Source organism: Colossoma macropomum, unplaced genomic scaffold, assembly GCF_904425465.1.
Source record: "Colossoma macropomum unplaced genomic scaffold, Colossoma_macropomum, whole genome shotgun sequence".
In the NCBI taxonomy this organism is placed as follows: Eukaryota; Metazoa; Chordata; class Actinopteri; order Characiformes; family Serrasalmidae; genus Colossoma; species Colossoma macropomum.
The window spans coordinates 11226446-11247324 of NW_023494798.1; the positions used below are offsets into that span (position 1 = coordinate 11226446).

General features: G+C 41.1%; 1 protein-coding gene across 1 annotated transcript in view; it reads left to right on the forward strand.

The window, feature by feature from the left end:
- Positions 1–3001: 3001 nt before the first annotated feature.
- The window catches only part of nectin1b (nectin cell adhesion molecule 1b), a 137941-nt gene continuing 120063 nt past the window's right edge, over positions 3002–20879 (forward strand). The window contains exon 1 of the mRNA XM_036585399.1: positions 3002–3509. Coding sequence (XP_036441292.1) covers positions 3455–3509 — 55 coding nt within the window. The 5' untranslated portion in view covers positions 3002–3454. The remainder of the gene's footprint in view (positions 3510–20879) is intronic.

A 20879-nucleotide genomic window follows, 5' to 3' on the forward strand; every position in this document is an offset into this window, starting at 1 on the left:
TTGATGTCTGCTAGTTAATTTGCTGTGTCAATGTCCGTTTGTGTCGTTTTATTTGTGTAAATCCATTACCAAATGAGTGAGCACCAACATTTAAGCAGTTCTAGCCTATGCAGCATGTTTTGGGGGGAAGACCTTTGGAGGGAGCACTGAAGTGGCTGTATTTATTTGATTTGTTAAGTTTCAAAACAGTTAGCTTTAGCTGACATCTGCCAAAATCGATCTGAGGTCTTATAAACACTTAACAGATTACACACCAATGTGAAGCTTCAGTTGTAATGAAAGGAGGAACAACTTTTGACAAATATTTATCCAAATAATTAGCATCAACACTAAAGCAACAACTGCTAAATCTACAATAGGCTAAACAAATGGTAATCCAACACCTCACACAGACACCTCCCCCAGGAAGCCCTCTGAAACCTCACCCACTGTAAAGGTGACCAGCAGAGGGAGGTGTTATGCTTTCTCCTCATCACCAGTGAGATCATGACACCAAATCCTCAACACTGTCCCAAACTCATCTCCAAAAAAAAATATATATATATATAAAAAATAAATAAATTAATGTGTGTTTGAGGCTGAAATTGTGAAATGCCATCATCACAGAACGTGTTTCCCAACCCCAGCACTCTGGCTCATCCACACACCACAGCCCTGTGCTTTCCTCTTTAACACATTTGAATAAGCTCAACAAGGCGTTGATCAGCTGACATGACTAAGGTGTGGTGCAAACACAAGGCGGAGGTGGAGCCTCCAGGGCTGGAGCCAGTGTTTCACCGTCAACCGTTAAGCCTCATCATACTAGGCTTGAGCATGAAACGTCTTACTTACGAACACCCAAAACATGGAAGTAGATTGAAAACATTTTAAAGCTGAGGTTACATCAGTTGTTAAATACAAAGATGATTATAATGAAATGATTTAAAGGAAATTCAACTGTTTTTTTCAGTTGCTCAGATGTAAACAAGTGTTTTGATGTGAAATGGTCCACTGCAGAGAAGCTTACCGACTTGGATTTCTTCACAGTGGTGGTGATAGAAACCAAGGATTCCAAGGATTCCAAAACCACTGAAACTACATGTGTCTTCCAAGTTTTTAGGTGTATATGTAATATTGATAATGGTAAAACAAAAGTTGTAAAGCGATAAAAATAAGTGTTTGCTGGGAACTTATAACATCCTGCATGAACCTCTCCATCACAGTGGGTTAAAAAATTATCTCAAAACTATTGTAAAACTAAGGCAGTGTATTTGTACCCATTTCATTAAATAACTTTCTGTGAGTTTATTTTAGCGACATTAAACTCTACAGAAGTCTACTTCATATCACCACCACTGTAACAAAAAAATATGACTCTCTAAGCTTCTCCAGAACTTCCAACTAAACTCTAAATGACTTTTTTACACCTTAACCATTTAATCATGCATAAATTTGAAAATCAGTAATATAGCCTGGCATAATACCCTAATTCTAGGCTACAACAGCATATAAACTAAGTATCAATTATAGGCTAACACTGTATGTTTTAGCCTATATTGGTCTAATAGCATGACATAAACCTGTAGCAAAAACAACATATGGCCCTACATGCACATATATATTATAAAGTGTGAGACATATATTTTAAAATATATGTACATATATAAGTATCAAAAATTGGACATACATGCATAATATGTGGATCATACATATGTGTCTGATAGACGGATGAACACTGATATGCATAATATATGGGTCACATATATACTGTCTGTCTATGTATGTCTGATAAAAACCGAAAGATGTTTTTAAAGCAACAAATCAAAATCATTCTTGCAATAAAATCTTATATTATATAACATGAAGCTAACATATACAAGCATTACTTGTCATCCATATATTAATAATGCTTTCTTATACTGTTATAAATATGTTACACACATATATTTATATATTTTTGATAAATGACTGAAATGCATACCCCAGTTTTAAATAAGGGCAGTTTTAAATAAGTTGGCGTATATGTCACATGTAAGTCCAAATGTGACTAATATAGGCTGGATATCAGGTAAATCCATGTCGCTGTTAGCGGAAGAAAACCTTGTATCTCCATTTTTGTCATTTTTCAGTTTTTAGCATAATTATGCCTGTTACTCTTTACATTGTGTGTACATTTCATGATGAATGGACCAAAAGAAACGGCCCAAAATGACTTGGGGGGGGGGAAAAAGTCTGGTTCCATTGACTTACATTAAAAGTAAAGTAGGTTTTTTCCTTCTCCTGTAAAGTTACCATTTTGGAGATACGAGGTTTTCAGCGATTTGCTAAAATGAGTCGTTTATTTTAAATGTATGTGTTGTCATGTATCAAACTGCAACAAGCTTACCAAGAACAAAACTAGCCTCGGCCAGAAACTGTGACAAAGTTCTGAACTTGCTTGGAAACAAGTCCACTCGCTGTATCTTTAAGCTCACCTCAGCCAACTCGAGCGCCATGTCTGATCAGTCTTCTCCTACCAGCTTTGCATGACAGCCAAAGCCCCTCCTTTATCTCACGTCATCCGATTCGGATCTCTCTCTCTCTCTCTCTCTCTCTCTCTCTCTCTCTCTCTCTCTTTGCAACAGTCCACATTTGCTTAGCGTTGCTTTAGCAGACTGAATAAACCCTGGATCCCCACCACAGTGGGTGAAACCCACCATCTAGGTCCCTTTTTCATGGCAAAACCGCCGACCCCTGCAGCCACCCTGCAAAACTCAACCCTGTAGCCAAACGTCTCCAAGTTGGGGGGGCTGCTGCGTGGGCGAAACAAAGTTCAGTGGTGGACCCAGAGGCGCAGGAGTTGGTGGAGCGCAGAGGCGACCGCAGTTATCAAGGCGAGCTCGCAGTGAGTGGGTCTCTCTGGTGGGGGGGGGGAAGTTTAAGCATAGAGCTCCTCCCGCCACTTCCACTCGGAGGAGGGGCAGAACAGCGCTGCCCGCCCGCCTGCCCGCCCGCCTGCCTACTGGATGCAGCGCCTGGGCTTCATCTTCATCGCCTGCTGCTAAAGACCTGGATCTCTCCACCTGAACCCACCCGAACTGCCCTCTCTCCTCCTCTCCAGACACTGTCTGCCTCGCCACTTCTGGACAGAAGTAGCCGTTCGACGCGCGTGTGCACCACTGTGTGGGGGTTTATGTGTCCAGTCGAGGCGGAGTGAAGCGCTCTACCTGGCCATCCACAAAAACTCAACTACGGCTATTCGGAGTCGCTGGGAAAGAAGCGAAAGTGCTCGAAGCGCTAACGTTACTCCCCCCGCTGAGCGCGCAGGCACTGCATTTCTCTCCGACCGCTCTGATTCTGAGGGGATTTTTGGACTTGGGGGGCTGATCGTGCTGAAGTTTGTATGCCTCACCGAATCGGTCTGAATTGATTGTCCAGGAGATTGTCCACGGATCTCGGAATCTCGGATATTTGGGTGCAAAAAAAGGCATAAAGTATGGCGATGCTGGCGAGTTTTTGGATACTCCTGCTGCTTATCATGAACGCATCAAGTAAGTAGATTATGTAGATTACGTCCTCAATGAAACAACAAAACCGTATGAATATGAACAATTGTGCATAAACTGTTAATGAAACGCGTCTTTGCCGGTCCTTTCTTCTTCAGAATGACATGTTTTCTGTCCCAAATGAAGCCAAATCCTTCATGTGCTGCTGAATTGGACTTGTTAGGAAATGTTCGGACAAATTGAAATTCATTGAAATGAATAGCCGAAGTGGAAAGCCCAGTCTCTGTGGAGGCTGCAGTACCACGTGCTGCCGGCAGGTGGCGACAGCGATGTGGCACTAGATTACAATGTGCTGTTGATAGTCACCCTTATGATTTGGAAGCTCAGGTAGAAACAAGATGACCATGAGTAGAAAGAACAGGATTTGGGGAAGATATTGAGATGTTGAGCGTTTGGATCTTGGGTTATTTTCTCCATATTGAGGTGAAAGCAGTGTCACACGAGTTCTCTCTGATTAAAACCTTAGATATTATTTGCATTTGCCTATCAGACATGTACGTAGACCAAAGATAGTTGGTAAAGAGGTTTTTTGGTAGGTTTTCATTTATTCTGCCAATGCAGTTGCATTGAAGGTGTTCAGGTGACTCTTTAAAGAGGGGCTGTTCTAATATATGAGTAAAGCAGCAGTCAGACTTGCCTCTGCTGTTCCCTCTTCGTTGCATGTTTCTGCAGAACCAGCTTCTCGTGAAACTGATAAATCACCAAGGAAAGTAACCACATGACTCAGGCGTAGAACTCTAACTGCGATAGACTCTAGATGCACCTGCCTTTAGACCCCCGCCGCCTCGCAGTTCCTTTCCTCAGAGACTTTTAACAGCAGCCCCCCCTTTAGGCCCACTGCTGGGTGTCTTTTAATAAACTGCTGTTTGAAAGTACATTTCCCAATCAATACCACCCTGCCGACCTCTAATGTTGTAAACAAACAGAGTGATGTGAAGCCTTGCTCCCCGGGCTTGAGCGGACCTGCCCCCAGCGGCTCAGTCTAATGAGCCTGGCCGGCCTAGACAGCTGCACGGGGTCAAACGGGAGAACGTCTACGTGATGGCGAGCGCATCTCCTTTTACAGGCTAGACTCCACTCATTTTTCACCTCCATCGATTTTTTTTTTCTTCCCACCTTTTTTTGACCTTGGGCGCTTGATTTCATGGCTTTGTGCCAACAAACATGAAACGATGGATGGAAGCTAATTCAAATGCAGTTTTTCTTTTTACCTTAAAGCATGGTCACCAGTTTGATTGAATGTGGTCTTCCGCTATTAGAGCTAAAGGTTCCTGAGTGGTTCTTGGCTTGGATGTCCAGTTCCCACTTCCAACTTCCAACTTTAAAAAGTTATTAACACGTGCATATCTCACTGACTGTGTCTTCTTAAAGAGTCATCCATCGGAAGGCTGGGAACTGAGCCCTTTTTGGCGCCTTTATTATTTTATTCTGTGATTGTTATGAGCCTTTCCAGCTCTGTACTGAGCAAAAGTGTTTTTTTCTCAAGATTAGTACAAGACAGTCAAATTATAGGCAATTTGTTTGCAAGCTATGACTTGTGATTGCAAGCCATAGAAATGCAAATCCTCACAAAGGCAGAGCTGGGTGAGGCTGTGAGCGAGCACAAAGGGGCATATCCCTGAGATCCTTGCAGGCTGATCTCTGAGTACACAAACCCATTGTCACTCCCCGTTGTGGAACCCAGTCCACCGAGGACAATCTGAGATCCAAGCAGCACATTTTGAATTCATCCCTCTTTGTCTGGCATTTGTTTGTTAAAAACCGTCTCTTGCAATTAGCAGCTGGAGAGGCAGTCTTTGGCCACATCTGCTCCTTTCTTCTCTTCACCGAGCACAGGAATTGCTCAAAAAAGGGAATAAAAGAAGAGCCTGAGTGCACATATGCATGTCGGGACTGATAACACAGCCCTTGTTTGATATTTTCAAAAGACTTCGCACTGCCCAGTGTGGCTGTTAAGCAGAGTAAGCAGTATTTCAAAGCCGAAGATTAAAGGAACTTGATGAATTATGAGAACATGCTGCTTCTTGTTTTACTAGCAGTCACTCACTGCCAGGAACAGTTCATTGGGAAACATCGTTGGAATCGGTTCCTGTTACTGGTGCGCGGAGACAGATGGATGTCAGTGTTCTGCGTGAGCAGGTTCAAGACCCAGTCTTGCCAAGGTCGAACCCGTTTAACGGGACAATTTACATGTGCTTGGCTGTAATTAGGTGCAGGGATCCCCCTGGACGTGCATATCTATCAATAATATCTGAAAGGGGGTGAGACCAGGCCATTGTAATCGATATAGTCATGCTTTATGAAGCCGTCAGTGTCTATCTAAGTGATGTCCTTCCATGGTGAGGGATATTTGAAAGGGCCCTTATCATGGATAACCTCCCTTTTTTAAATAAAAGAGTTTGATGCTGTATGTAAACATTGTGAAAGTTTACAAGTGTACCGTTCACTCCTCAGGCCATATAGGGAAGCTAAGCTGCAAAACCAGACTGTTTTGAATTCATTACTGTACTTACATATATCCACCTATTCAGCCCATTCATACTGAAGTTATAAGGAGTGTTTCAGCCTGGGACGCCCTTTAATTGAGGCATAATACAGGGCGGCCAGTCTTAAAGGCACAGTAAGGAAGACAGTCTGTTTAATTCTAAGGGACAAAGAAATGGGAAATGTTGGGTCATTTAAAGCCTTTTATGGTATGTAAAACAACCTGTTCCATCAGGAGTTTCCTGTTCACTTTCAATCTTAACCCTCTACTGCACAGTGTTGCCATACGGCAACAATTACATTATCTACATTGTACTAAAAAGCAGCAAAATAATATCTGTGTTTTCCTATTAAATTGTGGAAAATCATTTACTTCAAAAAGACAAATACTTTATGACATCACATGACCAGGAATTATTATTATGATGTTGTTATTACCATACAATCCATATACCAATTAAAATTGTATTAATTTCCAATATTTGTAAATATTAGGACATACATTTTACTAAATATAAGTTGGATTTGTTTGGTCTTGTTTTCAATAAAATTATGAGAAAAATTAGTTTTTATGCTGCTTTCTTTTTAGATTTATGGTGCTGTGCTATAATTGCGTATTGTTGCCATATGGCAATATATATATATATATATATATATATATATTTTTTTTTTTAATATTTCCATTATTTAAGCAATTTTAAATAAAAAAACAATAAAACATTCATCATATTGAAGTAATAATTCATGCAATAGAGGGTTAACGTGAAAAGGAAAAATATGACATGCGTTTATTTATGCGCCCTTTGATGCTGTGCTCGGTATTCCTCCTGTTGGTCTAAAGCACGGAGGGAGAAATAAATTGACCCGCACTGAAGAAATTCCTGGCTCGGTATCATTCAACAGACAAATCATAATAGATGAAGTGGGCAGTAATAAACTGAATTGTGCCATTTGGTGGTGATTGCATGACTTACAGTTATCCCTACGAGAGGCCCAGCAGATGGCATGAGGAAAAATTCTTGTTACCTCCTGTGTTTGACCCCTCAACAGAGGACATCAGTCACCCCTTTTTCTAGGTTTCTGTGTGTCTCTTACAGAAATAAAGCTTTTCTCCTTCTTCTAAGTTTTTCGGGCACCATCGTCAGATTTTCCCCTATTAAATTTTACAGCATGTATCAGTGCACCGAAGTGGGACGTTTCAAGGTGAAACACCCTCGCAGGGTTTATCTCTGTGTGTGTTGGAACTGGTCAAGTTAATCCTGTGAAGGCATTATGGCTGCATGCCCAAAAGGTGCTTCCATAAAAGAAATGGGTTTAGGCCACACATTATGATGCAAACCACTTTGGCTGTTTATAATACTAGACATGAAAGGATTCTGGGATTCACAGGAGCCTTGAATCCTTTCATATCTGGTACTGGATGCAGCAGAACTTGGGGGGCCTTGATGAAATAAATACAGTGAGTATTAACGTGGCGGTTTTGCTGTGGCATGGCTGGCATGGTTTTCCAGTGTTTTTTCCATTAATGACTTAACAAGTAGCTCACAAGCACTCAGCGGCAGTGTGGGATCCACCAACATTCGGAGCCTTTTATCCTTTGGGTTGTTTTTTCCAACACAGAAGTTCAAATCTCTTGCTTCTGTTTGCATTTACACCATCTTGATTACAAGAAAGGAGCTCTTTGGACCGTTGCTTTCCGTAAGAAAGTAATGATGCCACTCATTATCCCTAATAACCACGTTCCCCTTTGAGGCTTTGTTACCATTTTTAACCTAGATATTACACGGCGGAATGGATGGAGCTGGTAATTGACCGCCGGGGCCGTGCTTTCGCGGAGCATGTGAGCCGACATTGAGGGCTCTTTCTTTGATCAGAAAGTCTTGTCTGATTTGTGTGGAGATGATCCTTTGGCTCATGCTGGAGACCAGGATTAGTTTGCTAGCCAAGGCAATCATGTTGTGATGTCCTTTGAAGCTGTTCAATCGGAGAGAGAGAGAAAGGAACGTCCCTTTAAATTTCCACTGCGCTTTGATTATCCTGTTGACTGCGAAAGCAACGTTTGAGTGGCGTTTTTAATTTGGGAGTTTTGGCAACGCTCCTTAAGTTGCTGCGACGAGCGCTATCAGATAGCCCGGAGCATCTTCACAGCGTGCACAGGAAAGACAGCAAATGGGCAAAAGTGGCTGGAAATATGTGTCATTTCCTGGGTGCAGGTGAGGATTCCTAAGTAAACGTTGCTGTTGTGTGGCTTTGTGTTTATTCTTCTTTACGTGCAAACACAGGAATTCAGCTATTCACCTCGGGGTCAAAGGGCCGGCCCTATTAAAGTCAAGCTCCTTTGAAGCACTAAGTGATATACAACCTGTTGTGACCCCTACAATTGAAGCCAAGCTAGCAGTGTACACATGTGCAAGTGGGCAAGTGTGCACGTGTGTGTCTGTAAGGGTACATTCGGGTGGATGTAAGCGCCATAGTAGCTTTTGAGACATTAACTTCCATCAGTTTCTCTAAATCTCTGCATAATGCAGTCGTTAGGGTGTCAGAAAGGGTTGATGTGGAACGCTTTGTTCTAGAGCAACATGAAGTCAGAATTGGTCACAGTGGTGGTGGCGAACCAGACAGCCAAAGCATTTAATGGCTCTAAAAGCCTCCTCACAGCAAGTTATCTCTTGACATGGTTATGAATACGCGGCCTGGTGCCTAATACATTATTTAACAAAGGTTTTGAGGTACAATTCTGGCCCAAAACATTTTTTTTTCCTGAGGAGACGTACACACAGGGAGTTGTGAGGCAAAATAGTCCGTGTATCTGCTGAGGCCCTAAACATTTGTAAACCTTTATAAAATGTAGAAACTGGCATCAAATAGTGGTTTGAGATGTAAACATCTGTCCAATGCAGGTTTTATTAAGCAAACCTCTGCCCACCGATATGTCTTTGTGCATCCCTACCAATTACAATGAATCAAACTAAGCACTTCACTTTTGTGCAGGTCACTTTTTCTAAAATGGTTACCTTTTAGGCTGCCGTTCTGATAGACACTCAACATGTACACCATTTCCAAAAGTACTCTAATGGTGATGTGAAAGATTAGATGGAAATGGGGATTCTAAAAGTAAAAAAGGCCCATTTTATCCCGCCCTCAGTTGTACAGCACAGTGGTTGTCAAGCCCAGTGTTGATTGACCTCTGCATTGTTCGCTTTTTTGTGTTTTCCCAAACGTAACCGGCTCATCTCTGCAAAGACGTTTTAGCTCATAGTTGAATGAGGTGCAGTAGAAGAAGGAGAACCATCGGCTGTGAAGGGCAGAGGTCCCTCAGGACTGTGAATGAGCCGTATTATTTTGTAGATCATTCACAGAGCTGCGTTTTATAACTAATGCTTTTAATACTCCCTGCTGAGTGCGAGCTTGGGGTACATGAAAAAGTCAGGTTGATGCTGTTGGTTGGGGCGCTGCTTGTGTTCCACTGGCCTTTTGCACTTTGGATCGATATATGGATCAATTCACCCATCGCATTATGAATGTTTTACTTTTTTCTGATTGTTTGTGGAGTCAGACAGATTACACTGTTTATCAGTTCCGTGATCAGCGCTGTTGTTTCGTATGGGCTGTGGGATTTTAGGCATATTTTTGAAAGAAGGCTTTGTTGTGTTTCATCTCATGCAGGAAGGCTCAGCGGACCTACCAGTAGCTGATTTCACACCTTCTCATCTACTTGCAATGGGCTTTTATATCTTGCAGCCTCGTATCTAGTTCTGCTGCCCACAGATTCAAAAGCCAATTCATTGCTTTGGGGTGCAGATTATTATTCTAAAATGCATTACCAGCTGTTATTTAATGTCAGCATGTCATCTTCCAATTAGCGCCTGACCCATATGAATGTTGTGAGGCCTATACCGATATTAAAGGGTTAAAATGTAATACCAATATGATTGTCGATACTTCTTAAAGTCACACTTCTTAAAGTAAAAAGAAATAACAGAAATTCAGTGTTAAATAGTATGAATATTGTAGCGCTGTGTGTGGGGCTTGTTTTATTTATTTATTTATTTTTTGTCATAACATGTTATGTTATTCCCATGCTAAGGGTTAGGTTTGACATTTAATTGGCAATATTACGTTACATATTTACATAATAACATTTTAAAAATGTGGGTCGTCACTATCAGGCAATTTTATTGGCTAACACAGTTCTGAAGTTTGAACATTCAAATTAGAAATTTTATAAGTTTTAGTATAACATATGCACTTATAAAAGTGCGTTTTCCTTCACATTTGTGTGCACGATTTCAAAATAAAACAGAAAAATACAAACATAACTTTTGCACAGGCCACATTTTATGTTTTCTTTTTTTTACCAATATGTTAAGTTTAGTAAAATAAACAGTAATTGTGCTTATTTTAACTTAGAATATCAACAAAGTATTTCATTTGACCAGGGATGCCCAAACTTTTGCGTACGACAGTGAGTCTGCAAGGCTTTACTTTCAGTACAGATGTTGTACAGTTATTATGTTTTACCTTTGTACCTGTCGGTTTTTACTGTGCCGTCTCTGCAGTTGTACCTTGTCTGTGAATAGCCACACTTGAGCTGATAGCACATGAGCTGATGAACGCATCACAATGCCACACAAAGCAGTATTGCACTGGAATGACGGTGTGGTGCTTTGTCCATCTAGCTGTTATTTTTTCCAGGAGAAATCAACATTTAACACATGTATCAGACACCTTAGATAAGATTTACAGGCTCGAGTGAGTTGGACACTAGAAGAGAGCTGGATTGATGGCGGAGGAGTGTGGCTTTCTTCATCAAGCACAAATGATCTGTGAGGTCTGGCCCAGCCATTTTTGAAATTAACAATGTGGAAAGCTATTAACACGAGCCATTCGCGGTGGTGCTTCAGATCAAGCCAGCTGTGCCAAACCAGCGGCAGAGCGCTCAATACGCCTCCCACCTCGGCGAGCTGAATGCAAGTTCAGGAATAGCTCAGATCACTAACAGTGCTCTCGCCAGTGAAAATCAGGCCATGTTCATAAAGGCAGAGTTATGAATTTTGTAGAAAAATCAATGTGATTGCTCTAAAAAACTGTTATTGCTTAATGTTTAGAAATCTGATTCAAATGCTTTTCGCATGTGGTTTAAAATGCACTTAAAAAGTTCAAGAGATCTGTTCAGACACGCAGCCCAAATCTGGTTTAACTGCATGTCTTTTTGGATTCTGGCTTTCTTTTTTACTCTGAACTGCATGGAACCCTGTTTTTAGGAGTCAATATTCAAATGTGGTTGGAATTTTGATTGCTAGTGATGATAGTTAATCAGAGTAGCATCCATATCATGTAGATGTGCCATAAAAAGAGTAAGAAATATCAGAATTCATACTGTGGACAGCCAAAGACCAGATTTGAAACAAAGCTTTCATATCATCTCACTTTGCCACACCCAGCTGGCCTAAACATTAATTAGCCACTCTTAGCTATTTTTGTTATTGAGTGCTGTTACTGAGTGCTTCACCGTGACATTGTGAAATAGGATGTTGTCTGTGGGAGGTTTTAGGACTTCAACAGAGCATAAATTAGCCAGCTAGCCCGCTTGAAGTTGTGCTTTGGGTCAGCAGTAACTCATGTGTAACCATGTTTATTCCCATGTTTATTTCCCAGCAAACTTAAATGAAAGTTTATGAATAAGTGAGTTCGACCAGCAAAGCTTACAAAATCTGGCTATTACAACCAGATGAAGTTTGAGTGCTTAGCAGCCATCTGGATCATGTTTTTAGCTAACCAGCAACAATCCAGAAAAGCAAACTGACACGTCAGAAAAGCTAACTTTAATCAAATTACCCAAACGGGACCCACCCAGTGAAAGAAACCTTCCCTTCTGAACCAGTCCAGCGTGAGCGGCATTGGATGGATAGTGCTGGACATTATTATGAACATCCACCTCACTGGAAGCCGTCGTGTTTTCTAATTGCGCTTGCAGTCATTTTCTTCAGGATAGCTGTGTGTTGGTAAAGCTTTAGCTTAAGCTTTTATGTTTCTATTGTAGGATTTTCTTTCTTTTATATTCCATGTCATGTTCCATGTACACTGTGTGCTTTAATCCACATAGCATCTCTCAGGTTTATGTCTAGGTGCTATTTCTGACACTATGTCTGCTATTATTTGCTGCTACACTGTCTGTTAGTGTCTATATGAGCTACAAAACATCAGGCCCATCAGTTTCTTGCCTTTGCTGGCTGGAAGAGTGGAGTCTGTGCACATTAGCCAGCTGACAGTAGATGAATGAGTTACAAGCAAGGCTTATGAGATGTACCTAAAAACAAATCGGAATCATCTGCAGTGTGAACACAGTGAAAGCCTCCCTCTCTTACACTGTTCCATCTGTGAAATGTGTCCACCATGTGTTTTTCCAGTGTGGGATTATATAAGCCTGCTGATAGACGCCTGATTCACACATTAGTGGTTTGCTGTTTTCCATCTTTCCATCAAACCGGGGAGGGCGAGGTGGCCTTAAATGCGACATTTCGGTTTCTCTACTCTTCGGAACAGAACTGGGTCTTAGTTCTGTCTCCCTACTCACCACGCTCCACGTACCTCTTTAATTGTCTGCGCACCACCAGAGGCTCTTCAGGGGCCCTCCCGGTGCAGATATTAGCCTCACCGGCAGGTTAAGGAGATTTCCAGGCCCCAAATCCGCATCTTAGTTGGATTAAACATTGGGGGGAGAATGAACATCCTCAATGATGGATGAGCATCAACCACGAAAATGCAATTATTCCGAATGGGAATTTGCCGAGCTCAGAAATGTAATCCAAGTAATAACTTGGCAGCGTGCAAACTTAACAAATGAATCTTGCGTTCAGACACCCTCCACTTGGTTTAGCCGCCTGTTTGCTAGCTTTGACTGTGAATGACGAGCCGCGGAGGTGCCTGTAAACTACAGGCTGAGAATGAATTGCAATTAGTCACCCACTCAGTCCACAGTGCAATATTTACATCGACTGGGTGGTTGGCTCCAGACACTTAGCACTTTTCTTTGATTAGGATTTCACCATTTTAACCAACCATTCTGCTTTGGCTGCATGAAGAGCTCCTCTGGCAGTATCCATGCATTGCGGATTGCAGAGTGTCTCCGGCTGAATCCCAAATGGCTCCCTGTTAGACATACAGTGCAGTTTTTGGGTGTGGAAGCCATTCTACACTCTTAGAAGTAAAGACCTCTATATGGTTCTGTGCTTGACCTATGCTTTCAAGATAAAAGAAAACCTTAATTGATATAGAGTATTGTGCAAAAGCAAAGGACCACTCTTTGATTAACTTCATTTATCATCAAAATGACCATTAAGTACAGGTTATTTGTTTCTCAGTGCTGGAAAAAAAAACAGAAAACATATATTTCAAAGAAAGCTGCAGGGATATTTTTTCATGTTTCTTGTAAACACGTCCAAAGTTCAGTCTTAGAAGCTGGTTGTATTTTCTGGATCCAAGCAAATACAGATTTAGACTCTTCAGTCCAGAAAACCTTACTGCACATCTCAGATGTCCATGTTAGATGTTTTAGTAGAAATTTTCTTTTGTTTTATGTATTTCCTGTTCTCATTAACAACTTCTTAACAGCTACACTTCCTTTCGGACGACACAAGTTGTTCATGAGAGAAGATTATACCAAAAAAAGAAAATTAGCGGTTGGAAGAGTGGAGCCTGATCTCTCAAAGATAAAAAATACTGTTTATCTGATAGTGACAGTCCATTGACCATCCATCAAAAAAGGGCACCCAAACTCCAAAGAACCCTTTTTGCCACCTTTATTTGTGTTTGTGCCTCACTATATAGCATAAAAGGAGCCATTGGAGATTCAAAATGACTGCGTCTGTGTTGCTTGCTGGATCTTGTGCATAGGCCTAATGACAGGACAGAAACATGCTCATGTTCTCGTAACCAAATGGTCAGATGAAGTGGGCGGTGCATGAAGTGGTGGTGATCTGGAACAGGTGTGTTTGCGGCGGGTCGTCCATCTAGGGAGAGTGAAAAAGCTGTTCTGCTCATCAGCCAGACCTCACGGTGTGTTTTCTTAACCTCAAGAGGTGACAGCCTGCTTGGAGGCTACAAGGGCTCTCCGTCGCTGCTTTTCAGCCTGTTTTTCCGTCCCAGAAGGACAGAGCTCTGTTTGTCAGACAGTGACACGTGGCGGGGGGTCGTTTTAGTGCGAAAAAAGTGATTATGCAGATATTGGGACTGTATATTTGGAGCTGGAATGCAAATGCCTGCTTGATCTGGCTCCCTATGGTGCGACCGGGTTGAGGTCTCACGGATGGACAAGTGCTTCCAGGCAGTAAGAGGGGAACCAATGCCCAATTTAGCGCGCTGCGTTCTCCTCGAGGATTAGGGCTAGCAGCTTGAGCGAACTGCTAAAACGCTGCCGCTGTTTTCCTGACCTTGGTAGCTGCAGTTTTCCAGCAAACTCTAATAAAAGCGCTTTAACAGGGCCGACATGTCAGTGCGAGCACAATTAATTTTTGTTTGCTTTTAATGTGGTTTCATAATTGCCCAGACGTTCTTTTTGAGCGAAAGAAAATGACCCCGCCATGGTCCTAGTTAAAGTTTTAAATGGTTTATCAACGTAAACTCCAAAGGGCCGCTCTCCTTTTCTGAGACCGATGCCTACAGTGGGGTTTTGGGTTGAGCTCAAAAAGCGCACTTAGCCCTCCCATTGCTGCGGAGGGCTAGTGTAGCTGCTCCGCCATGAATAAAACATACTGATGAGCTCCGCACGTAAATAATAGAGAAAGTGTGACAGCGTGGAGTGTTCTCCTCTGCACACTGAGTGCACAAACTGCAGTGAGGAGCGACTGAGCCCCGAATGAACCCACACTCTCACTCTGGCTGTTGGTTGTAAGGGTCTTTTGCTCAGGGCCACGCAGTGCGTAATGATGCTGAAATTAGAGATTTCAGAAGCATGCAGTCGCCCTGAGGGTGATGAAGGTGTTTCTGAGCCGGTCTCATCTCATTATGGCCCTGTTGTGGAGGCCGTTGTGTTCAGGATGTCTTTGAGCAGAATGTGTGTGTGTGTGTGTGTGTGTGTGTGTGTGTGTGTGTGTGCTTTTTACAAAATGTTCATTTTTTTTAAATCTGACAGGTAGAACTGCTTCTTTTTGATTACAAGGGTTATAATTAGGGTTAGGTTTGAGGTTCAGGTGAGAAAATTTGGTAACACTTTACTGTGAGGCTAAGGCCACATGATTCCTACATGACGCTGGTGTCGGAACAAAACCTGGTATCGTTACTGAAATGGTAACTTTACAGGAGAAGGAAAAAACATACTTTACTTTTAATGTAAGTCAATGGAACCAGAGTTCTTTCCAAGTCATTTTGGGCCGTTTCTTTTGATCGGTCCATCATGAAATTTACGTACAGTGTAAAGGCCAACTGGTATTTTCAAATTATGTCAAAAAGTGAAAAACATCAAAAATGGAGATACGAGGTTTTGTTCCAACAGCAGTGATAAGCCTTTTGTGACAGCTGACATATATATACATATAATACATTACATTTATAGAGGCTTATTCCAGCAAGCGTCATGTCATAACGCTCTCTGGGGTAAACGTAATGATAATAAATGTCAATATGCATTTATCTATGTAGTTGTACGAATGCCGTCTTCAGTTGTTAATGAAAATTCTTATTACATACACGTTCACGTATATATATATATACATATACACATACAGGTACGTATATTATAATACCAGTGAAGACCGGTGGTCAAGTTTGAGCATTATGACATGCACAAAAAATGCAAAGTGTGTGAGACGTCAAATGGACAGAAAGTATTTTGATTTAAATTTATTTAGAATTAAATTATATGTTACACATAAATACTGAATATAGGCACGAAGTTATATGCAAAAGTTTCGGCACCCCTTGTTTAGTTTAGTTTTTTTTTGTTGAATGCTCAATTTCTCTTTATTTGCTAAATTTAACAAATTGGAAATAAACAAAACATAAAATGTGGTCCATGCAACAGTTACGGCAACGTCCCTGTTGTAATCTGCGAGTAAGTAGAAATGCTGTGCACTTAAAGTTGCAGAAAAATGCTGTTATTTTAATTTAAAAAATCAATGCCCACAGGACACCGGGAACGGTTTTGTGATTTATTAAAGGGACTCATCAGTGTGTTGCAGCTTATAGGCGATATTAGTGTTGCAATAACAAACGAAATGTTAGTTGTGTGTTTGCGTGTGAAGTGTGTACAACAGGCAGCACAGCGACACCCACCCACATACCATGCCCTTCTTTGAAGCCCCCCATAGCAATACACACTGGCACATCCCTTCGTCTCCCTCTCAGCAGAAGTCGGCACTAGGCTCAGGAATGGAGTGCATGTTTTTTTATCTGCAAACCGCAGCTGCAATTTTCTGCTTCAGACCCTTGAAATCCTGCTCTGTTTCGAGTCACACTGGCCGAATCAGCCGACTAAAGCCAAAGGAAATCAATGAAGGGGATCCAATCTTGCTTGTGCTGTTCTGATTTGGTATTAATCTGATTTACCGATTCTCGTCTCGATTTAGAGATTAGACGCTTAAGCCCCCTCACCCTTCTCTCCACTCTCTGACAAGAGGCCAGCTATAGTACTACGTTCCCTTTTTTTTGTCTCTCGCTTTTCTCTTTACTCACAGCTCCCTCGCTGCTGTGTCGTCAGCCGGACCCCCTCTCATTAGGATTCATCATTTAAATGGAATCCTCTCAGGCTTTTGTAAATAATCCCTTCATACACAACATTCGCCTGCTCTTTCTCACTCTCACTCTCTCTCTCTCTCACAAGCTCCCCCACTCTGTCTCTCCCACTCTCTTCCCATTTGTCTCACTCACTGTGTCTCTATCTCTCTTTCTTGTTTGCTTCCTCCTCTCCCATCCCTCTGTTCTCCCTCCATCCCTCCACTTCTCTGGAGCTTGTTGCAGGTTTGCTCAAACACATTGCCTTCACGCGATCTGACATTATTGGGCGCCTGACTGCCCGTGGCTAACGAGTGACTAATCTAGGCCAGTACATCGCAGGCCTAAGCAGCTGGATGGCTAAGTTTTGAGTAGAATGTAGCCTCAGTATTGTGAATATATGTAGAATGTAAGCATCTCACTAAAGCCATGAATGTGATATGAGTACATAAATGTATTGGTTAAACCTGTCAGATAAGGAACCCAATGAAAATTATACCATTTTGAATTGTAATAATTCAGATATAAATATATGATTACCGTCCTTTTGAAAAATCATAGTGTAAGTAAATAGCCTGCTGTTGTGGTACCCTGCAAAGAAAGCATCAGGACAGCGCCTGTTTACAGTAGAATAATCATACTCATGCTGTTTTAACAGCAATTAACTTTACTTCATACGCACGAAATCTATTTTACTTCATGTGCATGAAATCTGTAAATACAAACATACATGCATTCGTGAGATCCTGCTGGTGTGGGTTTCCTCTTTTTCTGTAATGCACATATTTCTGAGTGCTTATAGCACCCCCATGTGAATCGTCAGACTGCTAAACACGGATTTATAATGACCTGTGAGTGCCCTGTTTATTCACTAAGCCAGTTTGTCAAAAATATAAATATTAAGTGACTAATTTCAAGTCTTGATGTAATAATTCTACCAAAATGAGTTCAATTTGTATTCAGTGCTTTTTTAAACATTTTCAGTATATTGTACCAAATTTGCGATAATACTAAAAAACTATGATGATTTTCATTGATAATATGAATCTCATTGCTAATCAGAGACCTTCCTAAGGCTCGTCGTTTTGCTCATTCTGGCTCTTTTTGAGTTATATATTAGAGTTTAATCCTCATAAGATGAGGTGATCTGTCTCCTGCCGATGAATCAGTGGAGGTGCTGGCCAGCAGAGCTCCAGCCAGGAAATGAAATGATGAGTTAGTCAGACAGCTGGGAGGGGTTTGAAGTCAGGCTGTGCAAAATATCATTTGTTAGTAGTTATTATCATATTGATACTGATAACACAGATATCTGCAATATCCAAATGAGTCCATTAACCAGTCATAATGAATAGACTGTTTAGGTCTTGAAAATACAGGTCAAGCTTTAGCCGTGTTACATTATTGATTTACCTGTATTGTGGTATCGATACCGATTTAGGGGTCTGAACATTCTGATAACCAATAATATCAGTCAATATAACTATATATGTTTAATTTTATGCTCTAGTAGCTTCAGTTAAACTGCACTGTTTAAATATAAATAAACAGCAGAAACTCATAGTCTTCTGAAATATTGTATCACTACCTAAAATTCTTTGCGGTGTCGATTTCTGTTTATCACCTCTTATTTAATCTCTTATTTTTCTTATCTTTGTTTTGATATGAAGTATTGTTTTGTGTTACACTCATGCTAAAGGTTAGGTTTGTAATGTTATGTAATCTAATGCTATTTTAGTTAAATAAAGAGTCTTATATTTGCTTCCTTGGTGATGTTGTGGCACATTTTATATGTGATGTTTTTTTTTTGTTTTTTTCAAATAAGTAACTTAGCAAATAAAAATTGCACTAAAATCTTCAGAAAAATGTTGTATTTAAGTGTGTTCAAACTTTAGCATATGACTGTATAACATAGAGGGTAAATGGCTGCCTTTATATATATATATATATATATATATATATATATATATATACGCATATGGCCAATGTAACCAGCCAGCCAATATATCAGTCAGGCCCTATGTAGTACTAGTATTTGATCCATATTGTTCAGCCCTAGTCTGAAGGACTAGATCCGTCCTAGCCTTCTCTTTTAAAGCCTGTGTATGCCTTTGGAATAAAACAGATTTAATCACAGCTCGTGCACACATATATATGCCCCCCCCCACCATTCCCCCACCAAACCCTTCAGCCTGAAACAAGTCAATTTACTTTTAAGACTGCTGGGCTGATGTGTTTCCATTAAAGAGACTTGGCCTAGTGATTACTAGTCTGGGGCGAAAGCTTGTCAGGGGAATAAGGAGGAGAAAATGGGTGAATGTAGCTGCCATTCCATTCGCTTCTGTTCTCCTGAAGGACTGCAGTGCCTGTGTGTTTGCGAGAGAGAGAGGGAGAGGGAGAGAGAGAGAGAGAGAGGGAGGAAGAAGTGGGTGAACAGACTGCGAGGATGTGTGCTGTTGTTGCCATGAACATCTGGAGGCATGCGCATCATCCTAATACTATGATCATCGCATGCTGCCTCCTCTATCTCTCTCTGTCTCTTATCTGCCTCTCATAAGTCTATTGAAATGAATGGGCAGTTGAAAGAAAGAGAGAGAGAGAGAGAGTGTGCGAGCAAGAGAGAGAGAGAGGCAGTGGACAAAAGAGGTTCTGTTGCATGAAATGTTTCCCTTTTTAATGAGTGATGGTGGCTACTCAGTTAATATTCCACGCTGCTCTCTCTCCGGTCGCGCGGGCCTCGCTTCAAAGCAGCAGCTTGCTGCTAGAGGCAGAGGAGGGGGAGCGAGTGAGCGAGGGAGGGAGGGAGGGAGCAGTGCTGCTTAGAAAACACAAACACAGGTTTCGTTATCCTCCATGACAGTGTGTGTTTCTCTGAGCCCCTGCTGTGGAACTGCTGTACCGGGTTTCAGTACCTGGACATGATGAGTGAAGCAGGACTGAGGTACAGAACCGGCCAGAAGTCTGGACCACTCAGGTTTACCTCGTTTTTGTTTTCGTGGTTTTCATTTAATAAAAGTGACGACATCAAAACTGTGAAATAACTGATATGGGCTCGTACAGTGATCAAAAAGAGAATTCCTCAAAGTAGATCCCACCACTTTGCCCAGATGCAGCTCTACAGACTTTTGGCATCCTCTCAAGCAACTCCTTGAAGAGCCACTTGGGATGCTTTTCCAACAGGACGATACACAATATGCTGGACACCTTCTTGGCAGCTGAAAAGTACAGTTTAGGAGAAATTACATTTATAATGAACATGCTTAGGAATCAACTCAACGACACTCAACTCACCCCCCAAAGTGATATCCATATATATATATATATATATATATATATATATATGCATGTATACTTAATCTCGTATCTCCATTTTTGACATTTTTCAGTTTTTGCCATTTGCCTGTTGGCCTTTACATTGTGTGTAAATTTTATGATGAATGGACCAAAAGAAACAGCCCAAAAAAAAAATACTTGGAAAAAAAAGGGTGTTTTAGGTACTTAGTGTGAGGTGCAATTAGTTCAGTACAGTAGTGTCAGCATATATGGACTATAATTACAGTTGGCATCAACTAGTGCATCTAGTGTTGAACATTTTCAGGTTGAACCTCTTTGGTTCATATACTTCACTGTATTTATATTTATCGTAATAATCAGTATCATACATTTAAGGGGCATTCTGGCCAATAGCTAGCATCTAATGATATTTGCCTTGTTTCAGTGCCATGCATAGGTTTGTGTACCTCTGGTCAAATTATATTGTCCAAGTGAAAATGAGTTAAAACATCCTGTACAGGGAACAAAATTAAATATGGCATTTGCTGCACATTTTAGTGCACAATTTCTGTGTATTTTTTTAAATATAGGAAAAAACTTATATAAAGCTTTTGCACAGGCCACACTGTATGTTTCATTTTTTCCCCTGTATGGTAAATACAGCAGATATATGATAATTGTGTTTCAAATGTGCAGATATGGGATCTTTTTAGAGGGTGTGTTAACTTATATTCATAGAAAATCAACAGAAACAAACTTTTGCATACAACTCTATATGTGACTCTATGATTTTGTTTCCTTTTTGAATGTTTGCCCATCGGTGTTCTCTCACGACACCACCCAGCATTCATTACACATGCAATAGCCCCTAACTGTGATCCTGACTAGCAT